Source organism: Grus americana, chromosome 4 (assembly GCF_028858705.1).
Source record: "Grus americana isolate bGruAme1 chromosome 4, bGruAme1.mat, whole genome shotgun sequence".
Classification (NCBI taxonomy): Eukaryota; Metazoa; Chordata; class Aves; order Gruiformes; family Gruidae; genus Grus; species Grus americana.
Genome location: NC_072855.1, coordinates 13,939,951 through 13,960,574, shown reverse-complemented (window position 1 = coordinate 13,960,574; position 20,624 = coordinate 13,939,951). Strand labels below are relative to the sequence as shown.

Genomic DNA, 20,624 nt, shown 5'->3' with positions numbered 1-20,624 from the left:
TGCTTGGAGTGAGATAGGAGAGAGAATATGTAATCTTTAAAAGCTCAATGACTGAAGCATATCGTGTGGTTATGGATATGGTTATGGATAGCATTATAACATGAACAATTTTGTAACAGCCACAACAATTTACACACCACCCCAGTCATGACTTACAATCACTTCCTAAATGTCTTCCTTGTGATCAATAAAACTTTAATATTAATTAGCCACCAAAATACTGCTCTTTCTGACTGTAGATCTCTGGATGCTACTAAAATAAAAATAAATTACAATAATAATACACAATCTTCCCTGGCTCTAACACTTTCCTTCTCTTTATTTCTTTTACTGAGTGCATTTAAGTGCACATAATTACAGAAACTAAAGGCCAGACCACTAGGAGCTGCAAACCATCACAGCTGAATCAAAGTCAAATAAACTACTGTGATTGTTGCTGTCTCCTAACAGGAATTTTTCCTTTTCACAACTTCATTACTTACAGGATTATGTGCTTCTAAAATCTGAATACATTCCAATTTTGAGAGGGTTTTTGACGTGCTCAGTTGTTCAAAGAGCAAAGCTTGTATGCTTATGATAGCGGTATACAGCTCCAACATTTTGGACTTTTTAACAGCCTTTTGAAAGGCTAAAGAAGCAATATACTCTCCAAGTTTATTTTCCAGATCGCGCAGCTGACACTCTTTCTCAAGCAGCAACTCGTGCTTAACCTAAAAAATACCAAACCACAAAAGATAACAAGATTAACAGAAAACCTTACGTGCATGCTCATGATTTTACGGCTCTGTAATTAACAAGCAAGATTAAAGCAGGAAAGAAATCAATGCCATTATCTTATAATGTAATACATTGTTTTAAAAAGAGTGCTTTTAACATTAAATTCCATAAAATTACTACAGTAAGGTCAGATATTTCAAACAGATCAGGCTTTGGTTTAGGGTAGCCATAACTTTAATATTAAATACTAACTTTAATAGGTCTATATAATTTTTAATATAAGTAAAAATTAATAATATAAATATACCTATGCTTACCTATGTGATTGGTTAAGTGAGAAGACAAAATACATCCTTCTGTTTAGCAAAAATCTAAAGTTTATAGAAAGACTGTATTTAGTTTCAAATTGGCAAGTGTCAGTTAATAGTGACCAATAAAATTCAACCTACTATTCTTTAAGCAAATAACCAAAAATCCTCTTATATAAAAAAAGTTAAACTGTAAATCAAGAGTCTACTGGTAATGGATTTAAACAAGATTAAAACCAGATTGAATGGACATCAAACAGGATTAAATAAAAATCATTTAACTCAATAACTATGTTGCTGCCAAATATCTTATGGGACATCCGCAGAAAGTATCCAAGGGTGAAAGGCAAGCACGGCATATGCAAGCACATGATCAAATGCAACGTGATTGATGAGCTCTCCAGGCTACACCACTGACATTCACAGCCAGTGATATTGCCGCTGTGACCATTTTTCTGCAGGACAATGTGGATAGCAAACAGGTGCAATCACCCTATTTAGATGCTTCCCTCTGAGCCTGTCACTCTAAGCTCCCTTTGTAGTCAGAGCAAAGGAAAAGGTACTTCTCGGTATGTTTTGTAATCTAAAAAATATGATTGCACTTATGTGTAAGCGTGGATGTCTATGTTAGACATTGATGGCTGCACATCTAACATTTGGGTAGCTGAATCCTCAAAGACAGCAAATAATTATCAGCTTGGTTATATTCTCTGTATGTTACCCACATGGGCCCAAAAGTTGGACTGCAAGAGAAAGAAAACACACAGAGAGAAAACACACACAACCATGAGAGCTGCAACTCCATTCCTTGGTGTTGGTATCAACTGTTGCCCTACACACTGGATCTAGAATAAAGCTAAGCGCAGAAACAGCCCATCTATGACACTGCCGGGTATCAGAGTACAGGGTTTTTCTCACTCCATCTCTAAATTATCTTCTGGTCCTGAATAATCTGATCTGATAGGTTTCACAACAAACAAACAAAAATGTTTTCAGAAATCAGCATTTTCAGAAGTTTCCAGTACTGTGAGTTTTAACAGCGATGCCCAAGTCACTACCACCTGCCTCTCAATAGAAAAACCAAAGCCATGAAAGGAGACATCTCAAAATTTTTTAAATAAGTTTTGCTAAAGTTTACTATGAGAACGGCACCTGAGAGCAGGTACTTACATTTGCATTCTATGGAAAAGTATTTATCTCATTAAGTTTGGCCTCTCTCAAAGAAAGGCAGAGATAAGCATCCCTATTTAACTGAGACACCTACATGGTAGGTATCTTAGCATGGTAGGCATCCTGTGGTATACATTTACATATGGAGTCTTAATCTCTCTACAGTTTTACCAGTCTATAAAATAGGAATAATAAAGACCAATAGTAGTTGCCCTGCCAGCATGAACTACAACACTTCAAAGGTCAACTGTAGACTTTAGACACTATTTGACTTCCCGTCAGCACAAGACTTGATTTTGCCCCTCAGAATATCTTTGCACAAATAAATAGATTCGGTACTCAAGACAATAAAACCTTATTAGCTTTATATTCATGCTAATCAGAATTATACATCATTGACTCAAGTCATGATTAGCTTTAAAGGAGCATTTAAGGAGATTTCCACCAAGTTTTTGATCCCTAAGATGATAAACATGTAACATGATGCCCACTAATTTTCTCTGGAAATTTTATTCATAAGAGATCTGATTGTATATTATACAAATTCTATTATCCAGTACATAGAGTTAATTTTAAAATGTGGTTTGGAACCAAATATGCTTGTAATATTCTCATGCTCATGTGATATTCTCCAAAGTCTCCATTACATCATCTGGAATGTCCTTGAACGCAAGAGATGGGTGATTACCTTCAGGAAATATTTCCTACTAATATGAATTAAGCCAATTACAAGACAAGAGTAAGAAATCATCCTACAGACACAAAGTAGAGGCAAGATTCATTTTCGTGATATTTTTAACAAACCCCCATCTTAAAAGACAGACATTGTCTCTCAACATTACTGTTAATCTAACAAATTGATCTTGAATAAAGTAGGGGTGTGACACTAAATAATAAGTAACAAATAAATATATGGTATATTTGAGTTCAGAGAAGTCAACTCAGAGATCATACTGGAAATAAGGTAACCAAAATGCTAAAAACTAAGCTGTTATTTTTAAACATGGGAGGCAGAGACCTCCAGTGAAAAGCAAAAGAGATGGCCAAAACTGGGAGTTTATGGAAAAAGAGCTGAGCTGCCTTCCAGTACTTGTTCAAAAAAAGTAGAGGGCATTTACCTCAGGACAGATCCACAAATGTCCATTGCTCATTTCTATTTTCAGTAGGGAAAAAAATATTTTTTTTATTTCTATCTTCTACATTCTTTGCAGACAGGCAAGAAAGCTATAGAAGTGAGTTTGAGGCCTTTTATTTTTTCTGTAGAATACTTTTTACTGAAAAGCAAGTAACTTCAGCATCTCCCATTTAAGCTCTCAACTGAGCAGTTCACAGGCATTTGAAGGTGCACACTGTACTCCAGCAGCACCAATCGGAAATCAAAGATAAAAACTTGCATAGAACATTCTACAAGTCATGACTTTGATATAGATTGCACAAGACAGCCAATCCCACCCTAACTCAAGGGCTTTTTTGTTTGCTTGGTTTATTTATCTTGTCAAAGCAAATTTATTTTCAAAATCCAAAGTGTTATTTCAAGATAGTCTTATGAGCCAGTGACATAAGACTAAGGCCTAGAAGCAAGACTATTCCACACCTCAGTACCAAGGCAAATATATAAAACAAAAATAATAAAAAAAAAAGTTTTTCTTCAAAAACCTGTGCACAAGAGTAATCTCTGAAATAGGACTCAAATTTTTGTTTGGAAAGGCGCAGAAAATTAGTTGTTACACTACTGAGCACTGTGGCACAAGACAATGTTCTCAAAAGCAATTAGCAATTTTCAGAGCCATATTGCCCAATTGTCCAATTTTTTAAAAGTCTCAGTTCTGAAGTTTCCATTGATTTGCCCTCATCTCTCTCTTCAGCAGTGAAAGTTGTTGCAGTCTAGGTGATTCTTAAACAGAGGATGGAATGGAAGCGAGTCCTTAAGAGTAAAACAGACAGGTTACCCAATACCAGAAGAAACAGCTTTTAAAGGAAGGCACTGAATTTATATCCGATTCAGCCAGCCACATAATACTTCGCTAACAACGGCTGCTGTCTAGCAAGGGGTTCAGGGAGATGCATCGCTACAGCAGACATCACTTTAAGGGGCAATTCATGTTAGAAATGAACCAGGTTGGACAACTAATGGCACAAGTCACCTTTCAAAACTTTGGCAACATAGATTTTCGAGTTTACTTAAAAGCAGGAAAATAAAGATGAAGGAGAATAAGCAATGTTTTTTTTCGCAAGACACTGAACGATTTATATTACGATTTTCATTACAACAGCATTTATTCAAGGAATGGGGAAAAAAAATTCAAGCAGACCTACCTGACTAGAAGTAAATAGGTCCATTTTCAAAATGACTAACACTTTAGAGTCTATGTGATGCTCCCTATTCAACACATTAGGGCAGCTTCTTAACTAGTAGAAATTATTACAACACTACTAGCTTGAATGAGTTATGACAACATAAACACACTGAGGAACTCATTCTTTCTTCCAGCTTTTATTTGCATGCATAAGACATTGCCTGCCAGAACACGCACATTTTTACAATATCTCAAAAAGGGGAAAATATATGCTTGAGGTATGATTTGTTTCATATGACATGAAATTAGTAAGTAATATCTGAAGCCTGCCTTTGTGGTTTAGGAACAGGATGTGCTACAAATCTTTAAAAATGCAGACAAAAAAATTACACAGAATTGTTTTGACAGATGTGTGCACACAGCTGAATTTAAAGTTTGCTCCTTTCTTCACATGAAGCTCAGTTTCAGACACAAGGATTTTAAATGAATTATACATATATGAAATCTGGGGATGGGTGAATGAATAATGAATAGATGAATGAGTAAATGAGTGATCACCTTTAGTGTACGTTTGAACCCATTAAAATGAATAATGAATAAAGATCGAAATGCAGTTTGACAACTCCAGTTCACTTATAAGGAGACACAAGAATGTATACATTAATTGCAGCTGAATTCAAAGTCAACAGAGATGCCACTGATGACAGGAACACTTAGACTTTTGTTAGCCACTTCAAATAACAGCAGATTTATATAATATGTTCAGTATATTCCATGAATCGTAAGATGTGTGGTCCAAACTGCAAAACTAGACACTATTTGCATATTACTAACTACCAAGCCATACATTAAGCATGCACAAATACAAGGGCTGGAGCACCTCTCCTGTGAAGACAGGCTGATAAAGTTGGGGTTGTTCAGCCTGGAGAAAAGGCGGCTCCAGGGAGACCTTACTGCGGCCTTTCAATACTTAAAGGGGGCTTATAAGATAGATGGGGACAGATTTTTAGCAGGGCCTGTTGAGATAGGACAAGGGGTAATGGTCTTAAACTAAAAGAGGGTAGATTTAGACTAGATATGAGGAAGAAATTTTTTACAGTGAGGGTGGTGAAACACTGGAACAGGTTGCCCAGAGAGGTGATAGATGTCCCATCCCTGGAAACGTTCAAGGTCAGGCTGGACGGGGCTCTGAGCAACCTGATCTAATTGAAGATGTCCCTGCATGGGGGGTGGACTAGATGACCTTTAAAGGTCCCTTCCAACCCAAACTATTCGATGATCCTATGATTCTATGGGAGTGATGTTCAGTTTTATCATTCAGCATCTATTCAACATTATATAGTAAATGACCTGCTCTTAACCAAACAAAATGTTGCATTACTCAACTGGTAGTACTGTCTACCCCCAGCCACCTGAGTTTCTTCTTGCCTTGTCAGCTCTGAAATCACAGCTCTGCAAACTAAAATACCTTTGTGAAAACTCAAAGCTTGCAAGTAGACCTGACTTCAGTGTGATGTAGAAGGTGATTTCAGTAGAAGCTGGATCAAATATTGATTACAAACTAAATCATAAACTAGTTATAAACTAAGATCTCCTGGCCGTTCTTGAAGCCTTTTAATATACCAAACAGAAGACTGTAAAATACTGCTTGACATTGTGCTATTTGACATAATACTATTAGAGCACCAAACTACTTTGGTTACGATGAATCCACTCCTGTAGGTCGTAACATTTGCTGCTGATTCCACTGCACAAAAAATTGCCAATGCTGTAAATTCACTATGATTAGTCCATTGCTTGAAAGCACTGACTTCTAAATCCCATATTTAGTTGAGATTAATTGCTAACTAGTGTTGTCTCAGTCCTAAATATAAAAGGAATAATCTGAAAATGTACTTGATTACCTGCAACCCCCAACGACATTTCTCATGCAAGCATTATTATTGGTTTTTTTAAGCCCGGCAGGGAAAATAGACTAAAGAATGTCAGTATTTTTACCACTGTGTTTCTTCTGAGATAGGTAACTGCTATTCCAGAAAGGAACAGCTACTTCCTCACACACAAGACAGCTCAAAACAGCTATGAAACACAAAAAAAGTAGATATAGTCTGCTTTTGAAGATTTTCACAGCAAGGTCAATGATAGCCTCAGGTGTTCCAAGACTAGGCTTCAAACTTCTTACCATGACCTCCCAGGACTACCTCCTGCCTACGAGTTGTTCTTCTCTGTCATGCCTGTTTTACAGTATTACAAAACACATCCCACTGCTGCTTTCCTGAGCGTTAGCTGGAAACCATCTTACAGCCTGTAGCAAGACAGAACCCACAACACCATGTGAAGTCCCCAGGAGAACAGCAGCAGTGAAGGCAGAAGAAATGCAGCAGAGCTGTGTTGCTCCGTTGTCCTTTTTCCCTGCCTTGAATTGGCTGTGCAACTTCAGATGGTTTATTTTGAGTGAGATGATAGAAGTGATCACATTAATGCAAAATTTTGAGGCATAAGATTCTAAATGAGGAACGAGGTAACAGATTGCAACAGCCAAAAGAATGAATCTCTACTTCTGTGATCAACATAAGGTTTATTGCAATACTTCTGTGTTCTAACGATTATGTGAGAACTAACGATTTTCCTTAACAATAGTTTAGCTTCCTTGTTGGGAAAAGCCCAAAGCATTTGGCTTTTTATATCTAATATGCAGCCATATAATTAGAACAACAACAGGTATGCCAGATGGTGCACATAAAACTGAAACAATGAGGCTTAGCGAAGCTAACTTTCCAATTTTAAAACAAGATTTCAACCAATATGTAAGGCAATATTCATAGAAAACAAGTATTCAGTACTTTTTGTAGCATAAGAGTTTAGCCCATACGCCATTGTATTTTCAAGTAACAGTACCAAAAAAAAAAAAAAAGTAAATTTTGGAGGTCAGGGCATTAGGTATTGAAGCCAAAAGTTTAAAGGCCTCCATTAAAGGATGAGGGCATTCTTGGACCAGAATTATTAAGTTATTAAATAGTGCCAGAACACTTGTCGCATTCTTGCCCAAGCATGTGCTCTCATTTCCAAAGACTGGGTGCTGGACAGATAAACATTTGCTTTTATCATCTGCAATCAATACTAATAATGTGTTGCTTTCACCTAAAAAATTATTTCTGAACAAACATGTTGATCCAGTATTTTTCATTCCTCAGGACGCAAGTATAAAAAGCAGAGGAAAGACGTGTAGAGTTTTGTCCAAATTGGTATTAAAATTGATACTGCAATTATTTCTGAAACTATTTTTTACCTACAAATTTTAACTACCAAAGGCACCTGCTTGTTCTCCATAGTTCTTATAGCCATGCACCACCTATGTCCAACACAATTAGCATCTAATGTTCCTCCTGATATGCAAAAGTAACATTACCCAGATTTTACAAGTGGGAAAGAGAAGAAGAGAAAGGTTAAAGAACACAAAAAAGATATCACTGAACATCTACAGAGATGGGAAAAGCCTCCAAAGTGGCACATTGGCATTGGCACCACTCATACCTTAAGGATTAACTTAAGACGGGGGCTGTGAGACTTTTAAAAGACACCCATCAGAATCAAGGCTCCCTTTCAATAAGCTATGTACAAATAAACTCAGTCCCTACCCAGAAAACCTCTGGGTCAAAGAGCCCATTTCTGGGTTTTCAGTCATGTTAGGAGAGGTCCAAGAACTAAGTCTTGCTCAACTGATGTACGCAGTGAAGCACCTTCCATGTTTTGAAAGCCTTACTAAGAAAACCACAGGATTTAGGGCAATCTTGCAATCATGTATACGCTAAGCCCCAGAACCACCGAAATTAAAAAGGGTGAGACATGAAATGAGTTCTGTAACTGAGGTGCAAAAATTAAAAGGAAGCCAAAACTACTAAGTTTGAAACACACCATCTTGACAAATGCAGTCAAAACCAGAGAGATGCATCATGCCAGTACACTTTTTTATCTGATTCTTATTCACATTGATAGAAAACTGTCATTTTTTAATTCGTAAAGATCTAAGTTTGACCTCAGCACAGAAAAAGTTTGCACTTACCTTATTAAAATTTTCATCTTTCACTGAGTCTTCATAAATTAAAATTTTGTCCTGTAAAGATTTCTTCAGGATATCTATCTTATTTCTATTCCTGGAACCTGTTTTTTTTGTTTTAGAATGCTGCTGTAAGAAAATGAGCACAAAATGCCTTATTTGAAAGAGGTATGTGAGGATGCTAACATTAAGATTATTACGTGCTATTATTGGCATATCCAACAATTAATGAAACACTTGGTAAGGATGACTTTCACTGAAATGAAGGTGCTGACTATTGATTCAGAAGATTCCTTTCAGACATTCAAAGTTGGAAATTTCGTTTTTATTTCTTTCAAGCAGAATTATATATTTGTCCTTTCCACGAAAGCTGCTGGCACATAAATTTGATTTTAAACAAGCTTTAGCAGAGATAGTGAGAGAAGATTTTAACTGATATGTTGTCTCCTCAGCACAGTTAAAAATGAACAAAGAATATTAATTTAAGAACTACATTGTTTTTAACACACAGTATATGAATCACAAATGAACCATGAGAGTATTAAGGGGCACCGTTCCATGTAATCAAATTATTCTTGACCTTTATATTTCTTTACAAGAATATCAACTAAGTATAACGTACTCTTGGGGAAATGATAACATCTGTTCAACTATAAGGCTTTGCAAAGTCATTTCCCTTCTTTAGTACTTTAGAAATTATTAAGGTTCTGAACTAGGCTAATTTCTAGTACAATTAACCCAAGTTAGTTTACGCATTTAGAAAACACAACTGAACAAAAACAAAGCCAGGGGAAGTCCTCCTTTTTTTGATGGTATTGGATACAATTCATACAGGGGACACTTTTTTCCCTCCTATTTAAGAGGAAGAAATTATTGAAAATAATTTATGATTCCATGGGTTTTACTTTTTACTGAAGGAATTAAACAACCCACACCCCTTTCCTACATGAACAAGACAGTGTAGGACATTCCCCTAAAAAACCTCCCTAAATCTTTCCTTGATTTAGTGCCAAATTTACTAATGTATAGAGGCTACCAGAGAAATCTCAGTTTGGGCTGTAAAGGACCAAACTCGTCCCTGACATTCAGAGCCAGGCTCAGCACTGCTCCAATTTTTGGCATTTAGGTTGGCTGTCCTCAGAGATGCAGCCCCTTTTGGCCACCCGTCTGCTTCTTTATATCTACGTCTTCTGTTTGGGAAAGCTGGAGGACAAGCAGGCAGCAGAAATACCAGGTGTATGCGAAGAAAATATTTACCCAACTGTTACCCAATTATCTTTAAGGTCCACTGATCCACACAGACAGGAGAGGCATGCATCACAGTCACACCTATGGAGAAGCTATGGACCTGTATCTGCAGACGAGGTCAACAACCTGCGGATACACCCATGAACCCCTTGCACATCCCCAACTGATCCCACATCATTCCCACCTGTTTATTGGTCATTGCTAAATTCTGATCGACTTTCAGCAGTTCGGTATCCCTCCGCTCCACCTCGAATACCTGAAGCAAGGTTCTTGCTCTTATTTTGGGCCAAGCCAAGCCGTTGTCCACCTGAGAGAAGCAGCAATGCAGCTCTTGCCTCATTCTAAGCAATTCCTCTTCTGATAGTGAGAGGGGTAAACTTAGAAGCTGCCTGTTAGAAAAACAAAAGCCATTTGCTGTTCAGTGACATAGGCGATTTTACAGAAAATGTGAGAGACATGCACGCAAATACTTTACATGACAGTGATCATCATTTTTTGCCTTATTCATATATCAATTAATGATTCCACACGTACAATTGAGCTGCTCAGCATGTTCAAAATATCCTCGAGGACACTTTAAATTCTGCATACAGAACTTCCTGGACTATAAAACTTCATTTTCAAGAAGAAATAGTTTTTGAATATTTAAAAAAATAAATAAATACTTTTTAACACATTTCCTATGCACAGAATCCTTCCACCTCTTCAGATGATACAAACCCTGAACCTAGAGCTGAAATCCAGATAAAAGCTTCCCATAAAGCCTTCCTGTGCTGTTTCCAAGCACTTAGCAGTCATGGCTACTCAGAGGAGAAAAAAATAAAAAAGTCTCCCTTTAATATAAACTCATGTATGTCATCCCTCCCATCACCAAGTCACAAGGGTTCCAGCTGTTCTTTGTAAAAAAGGCTTTTAGCAGTCTGAACAACAGAGAATATATTTTAGCAGTAATTTGAATCACTCAAAGTTCCCATTTTGTAGAAGGAAGGTTCTCAACATAGAAGTCTGGGGAACTGATCCACAGGTCAAGCTGAAGTTGATTTAAAAATAAAGCATGCTAAAGCCTAAATTCATCTTCCAGTTGTGACTAACCTTAGGCTACATTCATTTTCTTATCTTGTGACTGAAATACTTCCTTAAGAGTATTTAATAAAAAATAGCATAATTTTTTTGTTTGGAAGTTTTCTCTATTCCTCAAAAAATGTATTTGTATTTAAACCATGAACAGCGTATTTTTTAAAAAAGTAGTTTTCTTTTAAAATATATTATACTGTATGTTCCATTAGGACTGATGCTTTTATTCAGGATGTCACAGGCCTATACAACCTCATCATTTCACTAAAATATTTCTGACTTTAGAAATCCTTATTTCTGTTTACTGATTCAGCAAAGTATAGCTAAATCTTAAATTCAAACATTTTTAATGCATAAAGTTTCTCTCTTCAAAAAATTACTTACTTTAAGGCAGTATTACTCCGAGCAAGCATTTACACTATACTTAACCATTTGTCATACTGTCTTAGACTTTCAAAAGAAAATTCACACTATATATCCATACATACAGATATAAAGACAGAGATATAAAAGAAATGCAGCAAATAACAGTTTTGTCATGTCTGTGTTTAAAAAGGACTTTAAGCATTAATGATCTTCATATATATTTTAGACTAACTCGTGGTGTCTTTGATAAGTAACAAAAATGAAAAGCTATCATTCAAAATAATTCATTGTGAAAACTAGATAGCAGATGAGAACATAAACATGAGAGTTGGCATCTGTCATCAAAATATCAAAATTGACAGACTGTGGACTCAACATGAAGACAGTGAGAGATTTTAAGGGGCTTTTGATAGGACAGTTATGTGAATGCTGCATTTTTTGTATATATTTTCCAGTATTTTACTGGGAAAAAAATCCCAAACTGCTTACTGTTGCTGTAAATAAAGATAGCATCTAACAAATACAACAGGCAACACTGAGGGCTGGAACACAATTATCATGGAATCGTAAGTTCGAAACAGGAAAGACCTGCCAGGTCATACAATCTACTGCCCTGCTCCTGCAGGTCTGCTCTCAGATAAGACGACAAGCTAGAAAATACATTCACATGGCTTATAGAAAAGTATTTAAAATGCTGAATAAAATAGAAAGCCCTTGAAATTAGAACCAAAACAAGACACAAATGGATTTTTTTTTTCTTTAACAAAGCAAATGTAATGGGCAATGTTTCTTTTTACTTTCCTGTTATATGGTTTTACACTGTGCAGCAGGCAAAGATGTTGTCTGGACAAAACTGCCCATGCAAATCTGTTCTGCTTTAAAGAAGACATATGAAGGAAAACCCTTTACTAATGTTTTGTTGGGTTCCCCGCCCCCTTTTCCTCACCCCCCCCCTCTGTTCAATCTCTCATGCCTGGTGCATTTGCTCCAGGGCCAGAGAACCTAATACAGGTTTGTCTGTTCAGCTGCTTCCACTAAAGCTGCAATTTTGACAGCAGACTATTTTTTCATGTTCCCATGTTTCTAACAATGACTATTATTAAATAGACATTTTATAGTTAATGTAATCCTGTAAATATTCCGGCAATACAACAACTAGCCGTTTTTGTACTTGAAAGCTAAGAAGAAATGCTAACGAACAGTGCCAATCTCTCAGGGACCAAGTCTCATGCATGGAGCCCATGAGCTGTGTATTTATGGAACATGTGGAAATACTGTGGCAGAGCTTAAAACGAACCCGATGAGTAAGGTTTGACTTGTGGCTGGAAGGAATATATTGAAATTGGATGTGGGGCTAATTAGGCCTGACATACTAAATGACATTTCTAAAGTGCCGGACCTCTGAGAACAGACTGAGAATAATAATGAAAGATGTGCAAGTGAAGCCTGACACGGAATGAATGGAAGTATAAAACCACCACTCCATGGTTTTGGTTTCAAAATTGTTTCAAAGCTGGGATTTCCACTGCAGTGCTCACCCGCTGGTACCACAGGAGCTGAGCGCTTGCAAAAAATTCAATTCCCAAGTACCCAACAGAGAACTGATCATCAGGAATTACACCCAGACACGTATGAAAACTCCTAATTCATCTCTATTTGCAATAATAACTAAGAAAAGGGTGCAGAGAGATACTTGCATGAATACTGATTGTTCCCAGCTCCTTAATTTTTTTTGTTCAAAAATGCTCATTTCCAGTTCTTGGCTTAGCTTCTGCCTGGTAAGCTGAAGCAGCTCTTCAGCAGCCATGCTCTTGTCACGCTCTTCCCTTTCAAGCTGTTCGTGTTTAACAACCATCTCTTTTTTATGTTCCTCCACAGCTTCTAGCAGGAGCATCTTTGGCACATTGAGCTTGACCAGTTCTTGCACAAATACTCCACACTGAACACGTTTAAGCTCTTCAACAGCTTTCTCGGTTAGACTGAATAGAAGCTCTTTCAGCTCCTCACTGGCCTCGTTGTCAAGCTTTTCAGTAAGTTCTTCAAATTCAGTGGTGTGATCACTCAGAAGATTTTTCCAGTGGCTCAGGTAGTAAGTGATCTCCTTAGTAGTCCTGAAGGGGTCTCCAAGCGACAGCTGCTCCTTCCAATGCTCTTTCTGCTGATTCATTTGCCAAAAGAAGGAACAAGGTTAAGAGAAGGAACGTCTCAAATTCTAGCTCTTTAAGTATGTATTTTATAGTAATGAAAAATTTCATACTTTTGTTTTTCAGTGTTCTCAAAACTGCTTTTCAGTGTCCAGAGACTTATCTAGCCCTCAACATGATGGCTCTGTGTGCATGTATCAGGCCTGTGACCCCTTTGGACAGGTTAGACTAAGTAGAGGGGCTTCACAAGTTCATCCAGTTACATTACTTTCCTGCAGGTTTTTCTAATTACTGCATAATTAACACAGCACATGGTGGCACACAGCTAAAACCAATGGACACTTATTTTCATCCATGCTCTTGGCACTGTGACCCTTGCCACAAGAACTACACTTTATTTTTCAATTCATTCAATTTTTAATTCATGATAAGCCCTGTGAAAATAAATATACTGAAAATAATTACCTTTTGCAGCATTTCCCGCCTTCGCTTTGTAATGAGTTTCTGGCGAAGCTTTTGCTTTTCTTGCTTTAAATCATGATCGAATTTGTGTTTAACAGAATTAATTTCAGCCTCAGCTCGGTCCAGCAGCATTCCCAAATGACTTTCAGGTAGATGACCTGCTCTGTAATAACAGTATTTGAAGCCTGTTATCCCAAATTCTTAAGAGCAAAAGGATATTTGAGGCAACTAGTGCCATAATAAGGCTCAAAGTAGACACAGAGAAAGATCTTTGTTTCTTTAGCAGTGGTACTTGGGGGATCAAAACAAGCAAGTGGATAACAGACAGATAGTCTCAGAGACGAGTACAGAATTGAGGCAGTCTGTGAAGCTTGAGTGAAGGTGTACGAGGAAGGAACGGGAAGAAGGAAGGTAGGGAAGGCAAATACAAACCCAATTACATTCAGTTAGTAATGGAAGCTATATTCAAATGAGACATTTTAAACCTTACATATTATTAATAATATTTACATTTTTCATTTAATGCCCCTGGAATGCAATTCTAGATGTCTTTTATAACTCCTCCTCTTCATTAGAAACAATTTTCTCTTTAAAGGAAGCAATCTAATCAAGTAAAAACAATTAAAAATTATTTTAAAGATACAAAGCAATCATATCCATGAAAAGATTTATATTCAGATTTCCTATTACATTTACATAATGAGAAAAACTATAACGATCTCAAACTAATAGTGAAATACAATAATCTAACAGGGCAAATTCTCAATCTTAAGCAGACAGTGCTTTCAAATGGAAGTGTAAGACTATGGTCTGTCTCCAGTTGCTACAGTATTTAATTTCAAAGAGTAAGCAAGATCCCAACGATGCCTGCAACAGTTAGAAAAACCTCCCTTTCCACAAATTCAAACTGAATTTCAAAAATTACCTGCTATTATATTTATACCAGAAATTCCCCAATCTTTCTCAGACAACAGAAGAATAAAAGAGCATCTTAATTTGGACCAGGCTGTTGGACATCTGTGAGTTATAATTCCTCATATTAAGCACAGTGGACTTCCAAAATGTAGGGTGGAAAAGGTCAGCATGGAACTTTGAGTAGAAAGCACCAATTCCTGACCTGAACTTGGATGTTATCCAAATACCTTCTGGTTTATTTTTCAAATCCCCTTTTTTCAGAAGACATGAACATTACACACAGAGCCTGGATTCAAATGAATCCAGGGCTTCCAAGTCCCTGTTCCGACATGATAACCTGGCTCAATTCATCAACTAGAGTAGCAGCTAAATGTTGCAAGCCCTCCTCCAGAAAGGACAGAGTCTCATTATGGTTTATTAGGATTTGTTGATGCTCTATACAGCTTAATTCCAAATAAAATCCTCAATATAAAAGCTAAAAGAAATAAAACAGAAGATTAATCTTTAGCTTGTTTGCAGCCACTGCACTGTAACCATGGTGGCCAGATTCCACAATTCACACCTCTCCATCCATGCTCAAGTATTCACAAGTATCTGAGCAAGCCATGAATCACCACCCCCTACATAATGAATATGCTGGATAGAAACTCAGATCTGCTTTATCCCACAGTTATGTCAACCTGAGAGAGTCTCCTTTTGCAGAGCTTTTCCAATGTCTAACTATTGTATTTATTTAATCTTCTGCAAAGAGGATTAAAATACCTTTGAAGTAGCTTGAGAGCAATCCACCAAGCATCATTCTTGAATCTTTTGGCAAAGTAATTTTTGCCTTGAAAGCAATCACTGTTAAATTTCATGGTTATGTTAAAAAAACCAAAAAACAAACAACAGCCAACCAACCAAAAACCAGCACCAACTTTTCCACCTATATTTGGTAACTCTGTCTTGCCCCCCATTTTGATCAAACCCAAGGCAAAAGATTAGTCAATAAAAGGTAGAGGAAGTGAGACAAGATAATAACCAAGATATTATTTTTAACACCTTCACCCTGTCTTGTACTGAGGAAATAAACCAGGCTTGCTGCATCCAATTAAAATCCCTGTCCAGAGCAGTGAAAAGGGGCTGCAAAAGAAAAAGATACATGTGCTGGAACCATCCAGCAAATGAAAGATACGGGAAAAACCACGCAACATAGAATGACTGGAAGATGATATATACCCACCTATTTTAGGATGAAAAAAAAAAGGTCTACATTATTTCAGTTTCAGGTTGTTGATTTATTCAGAGATCCAATATGTCCACAGGTGGTGCAGTATTGTAAAACCTATCTGCTTATCTATTTGGAATCTACTTATTTAGAAATCCCAGATAACAAAAATAATGGGCAAAACACCTACCACCACAGAAATCTACAGGAGTTTATGTGGCTACTTACATTAATTAGTACTACAGTAATTCCTAGAAGGCTCAATCCTGGCAAGAGACCTTCACTTCTGGTTTCATATAAATACAGTATAAAAACAATTACAGTATTAGAACTGAAAGATGTCCTCTTCCCAAAGTACTCTGAACTGAAACACAAAATAAAAGGAGAGGAGACAGATAACGAGACAGGATAGACTGTATGATAAACTGCTTGGTCTCAGCATACCAGATATTTAATTACTGAAGAAATGTGCAGGCACCTGTTTAATGTCTTTGAACAAGGAGAATACTGCAGTAACAACAAGGATGTTTACACGGAGATCCTCCCAAATGCAGCGAGCACCATGGAAGGAACAGAGATGAAGCGTGTGGCCAACAGCAGCAGTACCACAGGTCACTCAGAGGCAGACCTTGACTTCTCTGTACTGAATGAAAGCCAACGAAATTAGGAGAAAACGTGAAGTAAGGGCACTAAAAGTAAAAAGTAGTAGTTTGTATCTGATGCTTCGGAGAACTATTTAAGTGATGCTGGGCCCCAGCAAAGGAAGATTGTTTTATGAAAGTGAGAGAAGGCATGGGAGCATCACTAAAACATAAAGGAGATAGATATGAAGCAGAAAAGTTGTTACCAGCCTGGATGTGCACGGAGGCTGAATCACAACACTATCTAGAAATTACACAGTGAGAACATGCAAGACAGTGCCCATGTTACTCCGCTGCAGCTACTTCAGGATTTCACCTGCTGAACTGGCATCTTGCCAGTGTCCAGATCAGAATTCAGGTAAATAATTCAGAGCAATAAATGATCTACATAGCAAAGCTCTACAAGCAGAAAAGGTTTTAAGACATTATTGAAAAACTTTATACTAATGCATTACTGCTGGAGGTATTCACTTTCAAATACCAACCAAACACCCAGCAGGACACTGTTCAGAAAACTACTTTGCTTATAACAAGGTCCAATTAAGATTATTCAGAAGAATAAGTAAGAGACCAAGACAAGATGTTTTGCTTTGAACTTATGTCAAAGATAATCAATCGCCTACTTTAAAAACGCAGTTCACAAGAAATACTTGAGGTCTTACAAAAATTTAAATTTCGGGAGAAATTTATAAAGGAGCTTGAGTTGTTCGTACCTAGCGAGTCAGCGGAACTGGCTTCAGTTTTTACGGGACTGAAGAAGGAAGGAACCTTCCTGTGAACGAGCAGATACTGACAAAAGAACGATGCAACATGACACTTTTGAACTAGAGCAGCTGTAACAAGAACCTCGTGCCTCTGTGGATAGCTGGAACAGTGCGGGATAAATACCCTCTCAAGTATCGCCCTCCTGCCCAGTTATTCTTTAAGGGAAAAGACAAAAATCCTTGCTAGACATCCCTAAAATCTATCATTACAGATTATATTTTAAAACTTGCTTTCCTGCCTTTTGGCACTGCAGTCCATGGACTTGATTTCCAAAAGGCACCAAGTACCCACAGCCAGTCCTGACAAATGGGACATTTTATTTAAATACTATCTTTAGAAAGCCCAGCTTGAAAACTGGCTGCTCCATTTAATTTAAAATGTTCACAACCCTCCCAAGAATTGGTTTGGGTTTGTTTTGCTTTTTATAACCTTTATTTCTGGCCACATAGAATCTTTTTCATGTTAATTTGAAATTGCCTTTCTATCTGATAAATTTTAAATATCCTATTAAGCTCCGTTTTTAAAAGACTTCTTCACTCATCATTTATCTGCTGGTTTATGTATCCCCAAAGCTGTTTATCTGTAGTATATCTCATCTACATCTCTCAGTTTCTCTTCTCCATATAAACAGCTCTGCATTTTAAAGTTCCATTTATAACAGTAGATTTAAGGCACACTAAAGCTGGACACAATAGATTAAGACAGACCTGTATCTATATTTAGACAAGCAGATTCAATGCTAGAGTGAAAAATAAGAGGACATTATGGATAGAAATTTAAAGTACCAGCCCATCAGACCAGACTTCTCTTGCTGCTCAAATTTTAATACTCCAATTCGTAAATATTCCCCAAATCACTTTAGAATGAAAAATTGAAGTTCAAGCCCACCTAGCACAGAATATAACTTCCTACAGGTTTATATGAAGCCATTCCAGTTTGCCTGTAGAAAAAAACCTAGCAAATAATCTGAAGTACTACATTCTGGAATTTTATAATCTCAACATCTAAAGAATGAATAACAACATAACAGTTTGGCCAACATTTCTCTGGAAGCAATTCCTGCTGCAGCAGGTGTGGGAAATTACAGGAAAACAACTAGTTCCAGTCCCAGAAAGTAAGATGGGATTGCTTCTCTACAAATGCCATCTCCAACTATAGGCACATTTCCTTTGTCCAGAATATTACGACCACTGCATTCTCTGAGAAGGAGGAGAGTGCTAGAGAATTTACTTTTTCATCTTGGTAATGACACTTGTTGGTTTTGGAAGATTTTGGTTTTTTCTGGGGACGGGGGTTTTTTTGGTACCTTTTTTGGATGAGATCCAAGAGGTCTTGGATTACTGAAACTAGATGTTTTCTGTCTGCTTTAGTTGATCTGTTTTGACTGTTAGGTGCAATAACAGGCATTAAACAATGAGTGGAACCTATTTTTCCAGCTTGAGAAGTCCCAGCTGTTCATTGCAATGAGTTGAGCCACAGATGCAGTGGTTATACAGGTGAGTTTCTCATGAAGGCTTTTCACATAACCACAAAATCTGGGAAAACATCTCAGAGTATTTTTTACAACCTGATTACAAAGAGAGGCAGGAACTAATGGAACTGACTAAACTTAGCGTAGGATTCCAATGAGGCAGCACACAGGACAATTAAAAAGAAGAGCTAGGAAAGGTTACAAATATCAGGTAAATGACTTCATCATATCAACAGATACAAACTTTCTCAGCTTTTAACAGACTTCCTGCTTCCTAATATTAAATTACTTAAGTCAACACCATGAAAGAAAAACCATAATGTAAAGACTGATGTATTTCTACAGTGCTGTCTCTTGCTGTTGACGCCAGAAGACTGGTACTACATTACCTATTTTATATTAGTTCTATTAACACATGCTCCACATGATGCCAGTGACTGACACCAATACAAATGCCTAAAATATATAAATAAAGCTGCGTGCACAGAATCACCAGCAGCAACATTAGGTTGTTTTCCCTCCCGATGACATATTCTACTATAGTGGCATTCTCCTCAGTACTTTCTCTGTATGCCAAACTAAGATATGCCACAGTCCTTTGGAAGCAGCAAGAGGTCTCTCAGTGCTCCATACTGCCATGTAATTTTAAATAGTTACGTCTCTGGTACGTCACCATTTTTATCTCTCCACCTTGACTATGACTATCCTCACATGGAATACCTGAATCAGCCTGGATCCAGTATGATATCCCAAATAAATTAGTGTGTTACAAGAGTCCAGTTCCAGGTCTACTTTTCATTTCACCTGAACTTTACTTTTTCTACATTGACTGCAACAGTTGCTAGTCAAGACCCTCCCCACTTCCATTATTTATAAATTTTGGCAACTTTCTTTAGACAATATTCATGCATTCCAGCTTGAGGCTGTACCTTCAGCTCCTCAAACACATTCAATCACAAGTGAATCAAAATTGTTCTTTCCTGTTAAATCCAGGTATTTGGGCGTAAAGAATGCAGACAAATGAACCTAACTGGTAGATGTTGCAATGAATTTTTCACATGATTGAGGACTATTGACATGAATAATGGATGTATAAAGACATGGAGACTCCTATGTGAGTCTGGTTCCCACTGAAGTCAGAATTACGAACAGGTACTATACATGTTCCCAGCAATTCATCTCTGTGCTGTACAAAGTGAACACAGACAACAAAGCCTCACCTTCATGTCTGATAGGATAGTAAGCAACAAAGCCTTTAGATGCAAAATATTTTCTTAGAATTAACTTAAAATATAACATTTTTATTAACTTTTCCTGCTCGGTAACACAGATAAAAGACGTTTGAAGACTATTCTATTGTCATTGAGATAACATAGTCAAATGGTTGCCAAAAAATTGAGATATTTACCTTTCCATCTTACTAATGAGACTTGCTATTTGGGTCGCTGCTGCATTTATAAGAGCAGAGGCTTGAGAATCCCTTAAGTGTATCTTACTTATAATATACTTTCTGTAAGCAAATCTTCTATTCAGGTAATATTTCTTGCTAGCTTGCAAAAAATCCATTAGCTCTTCAATATCTCCCTACAGGAAAGAATGTGAATGAATATATTTAATTAGATGTAATGTTAATTTCAGCTAACACCTGTGGGTTTCAAACAAGATTTGTTCATTAACAGGGCAAAGTTAAAAAGCTCTTACAAGTGAAAACAATAAGCTTATATCAACTCTAATGATGATGTCAAATTATTACTGTTATTTCAACAAGACAACATAAATAAT

At 37.0% G+C, this 20,624-nt stretch overlaps 1 protein-coding gene across 6 annotated transcripts in view; it reads right to left on the bottom strand.

The window, feature by feature from the left end:
• Positions 1-20,624, bottom strand: part of EVC2 (EvC ciliary complex subunit 2) — a 77,751-nt gene that overhangs the window by 15,151 nt on the left and 41,976 nt on the right. For 3 of the 6 annotated variants that reach the window (XM_054823740.1, XM_054823736.1, XM_054823742.1), the window contains 6 exons: positions 20,251-20,426; positions 13,847-14,006; positions 12,931-13,395; positions 9,982-10,182; positions 8,556-8,678; positions 483-710 (listed from right to left, as the gene is read on the bottom strand). In XM_054823740.1, the coding sequence (XP_054679715.1) occupies positions 483-710; positions 8,556-8,678; positions 9,982-10,182; positions 12,931-13,395; positions 13,847-14,006; positions 20,251-20,426 (1,353 nt within the window). The remainder of the gene's footprint in view (positions 1-482; positions 711-8,555; positions 8,679-9,981; positions 10,183-12,930; positions 13,396-13,846; positions 14,007-20,250; positions 20,427-20,624) is intronic. The other 3 variants (XM_054823739.1, XM_054823737.1, XM_054823741.1) reach the window with 3 other exon arrangements.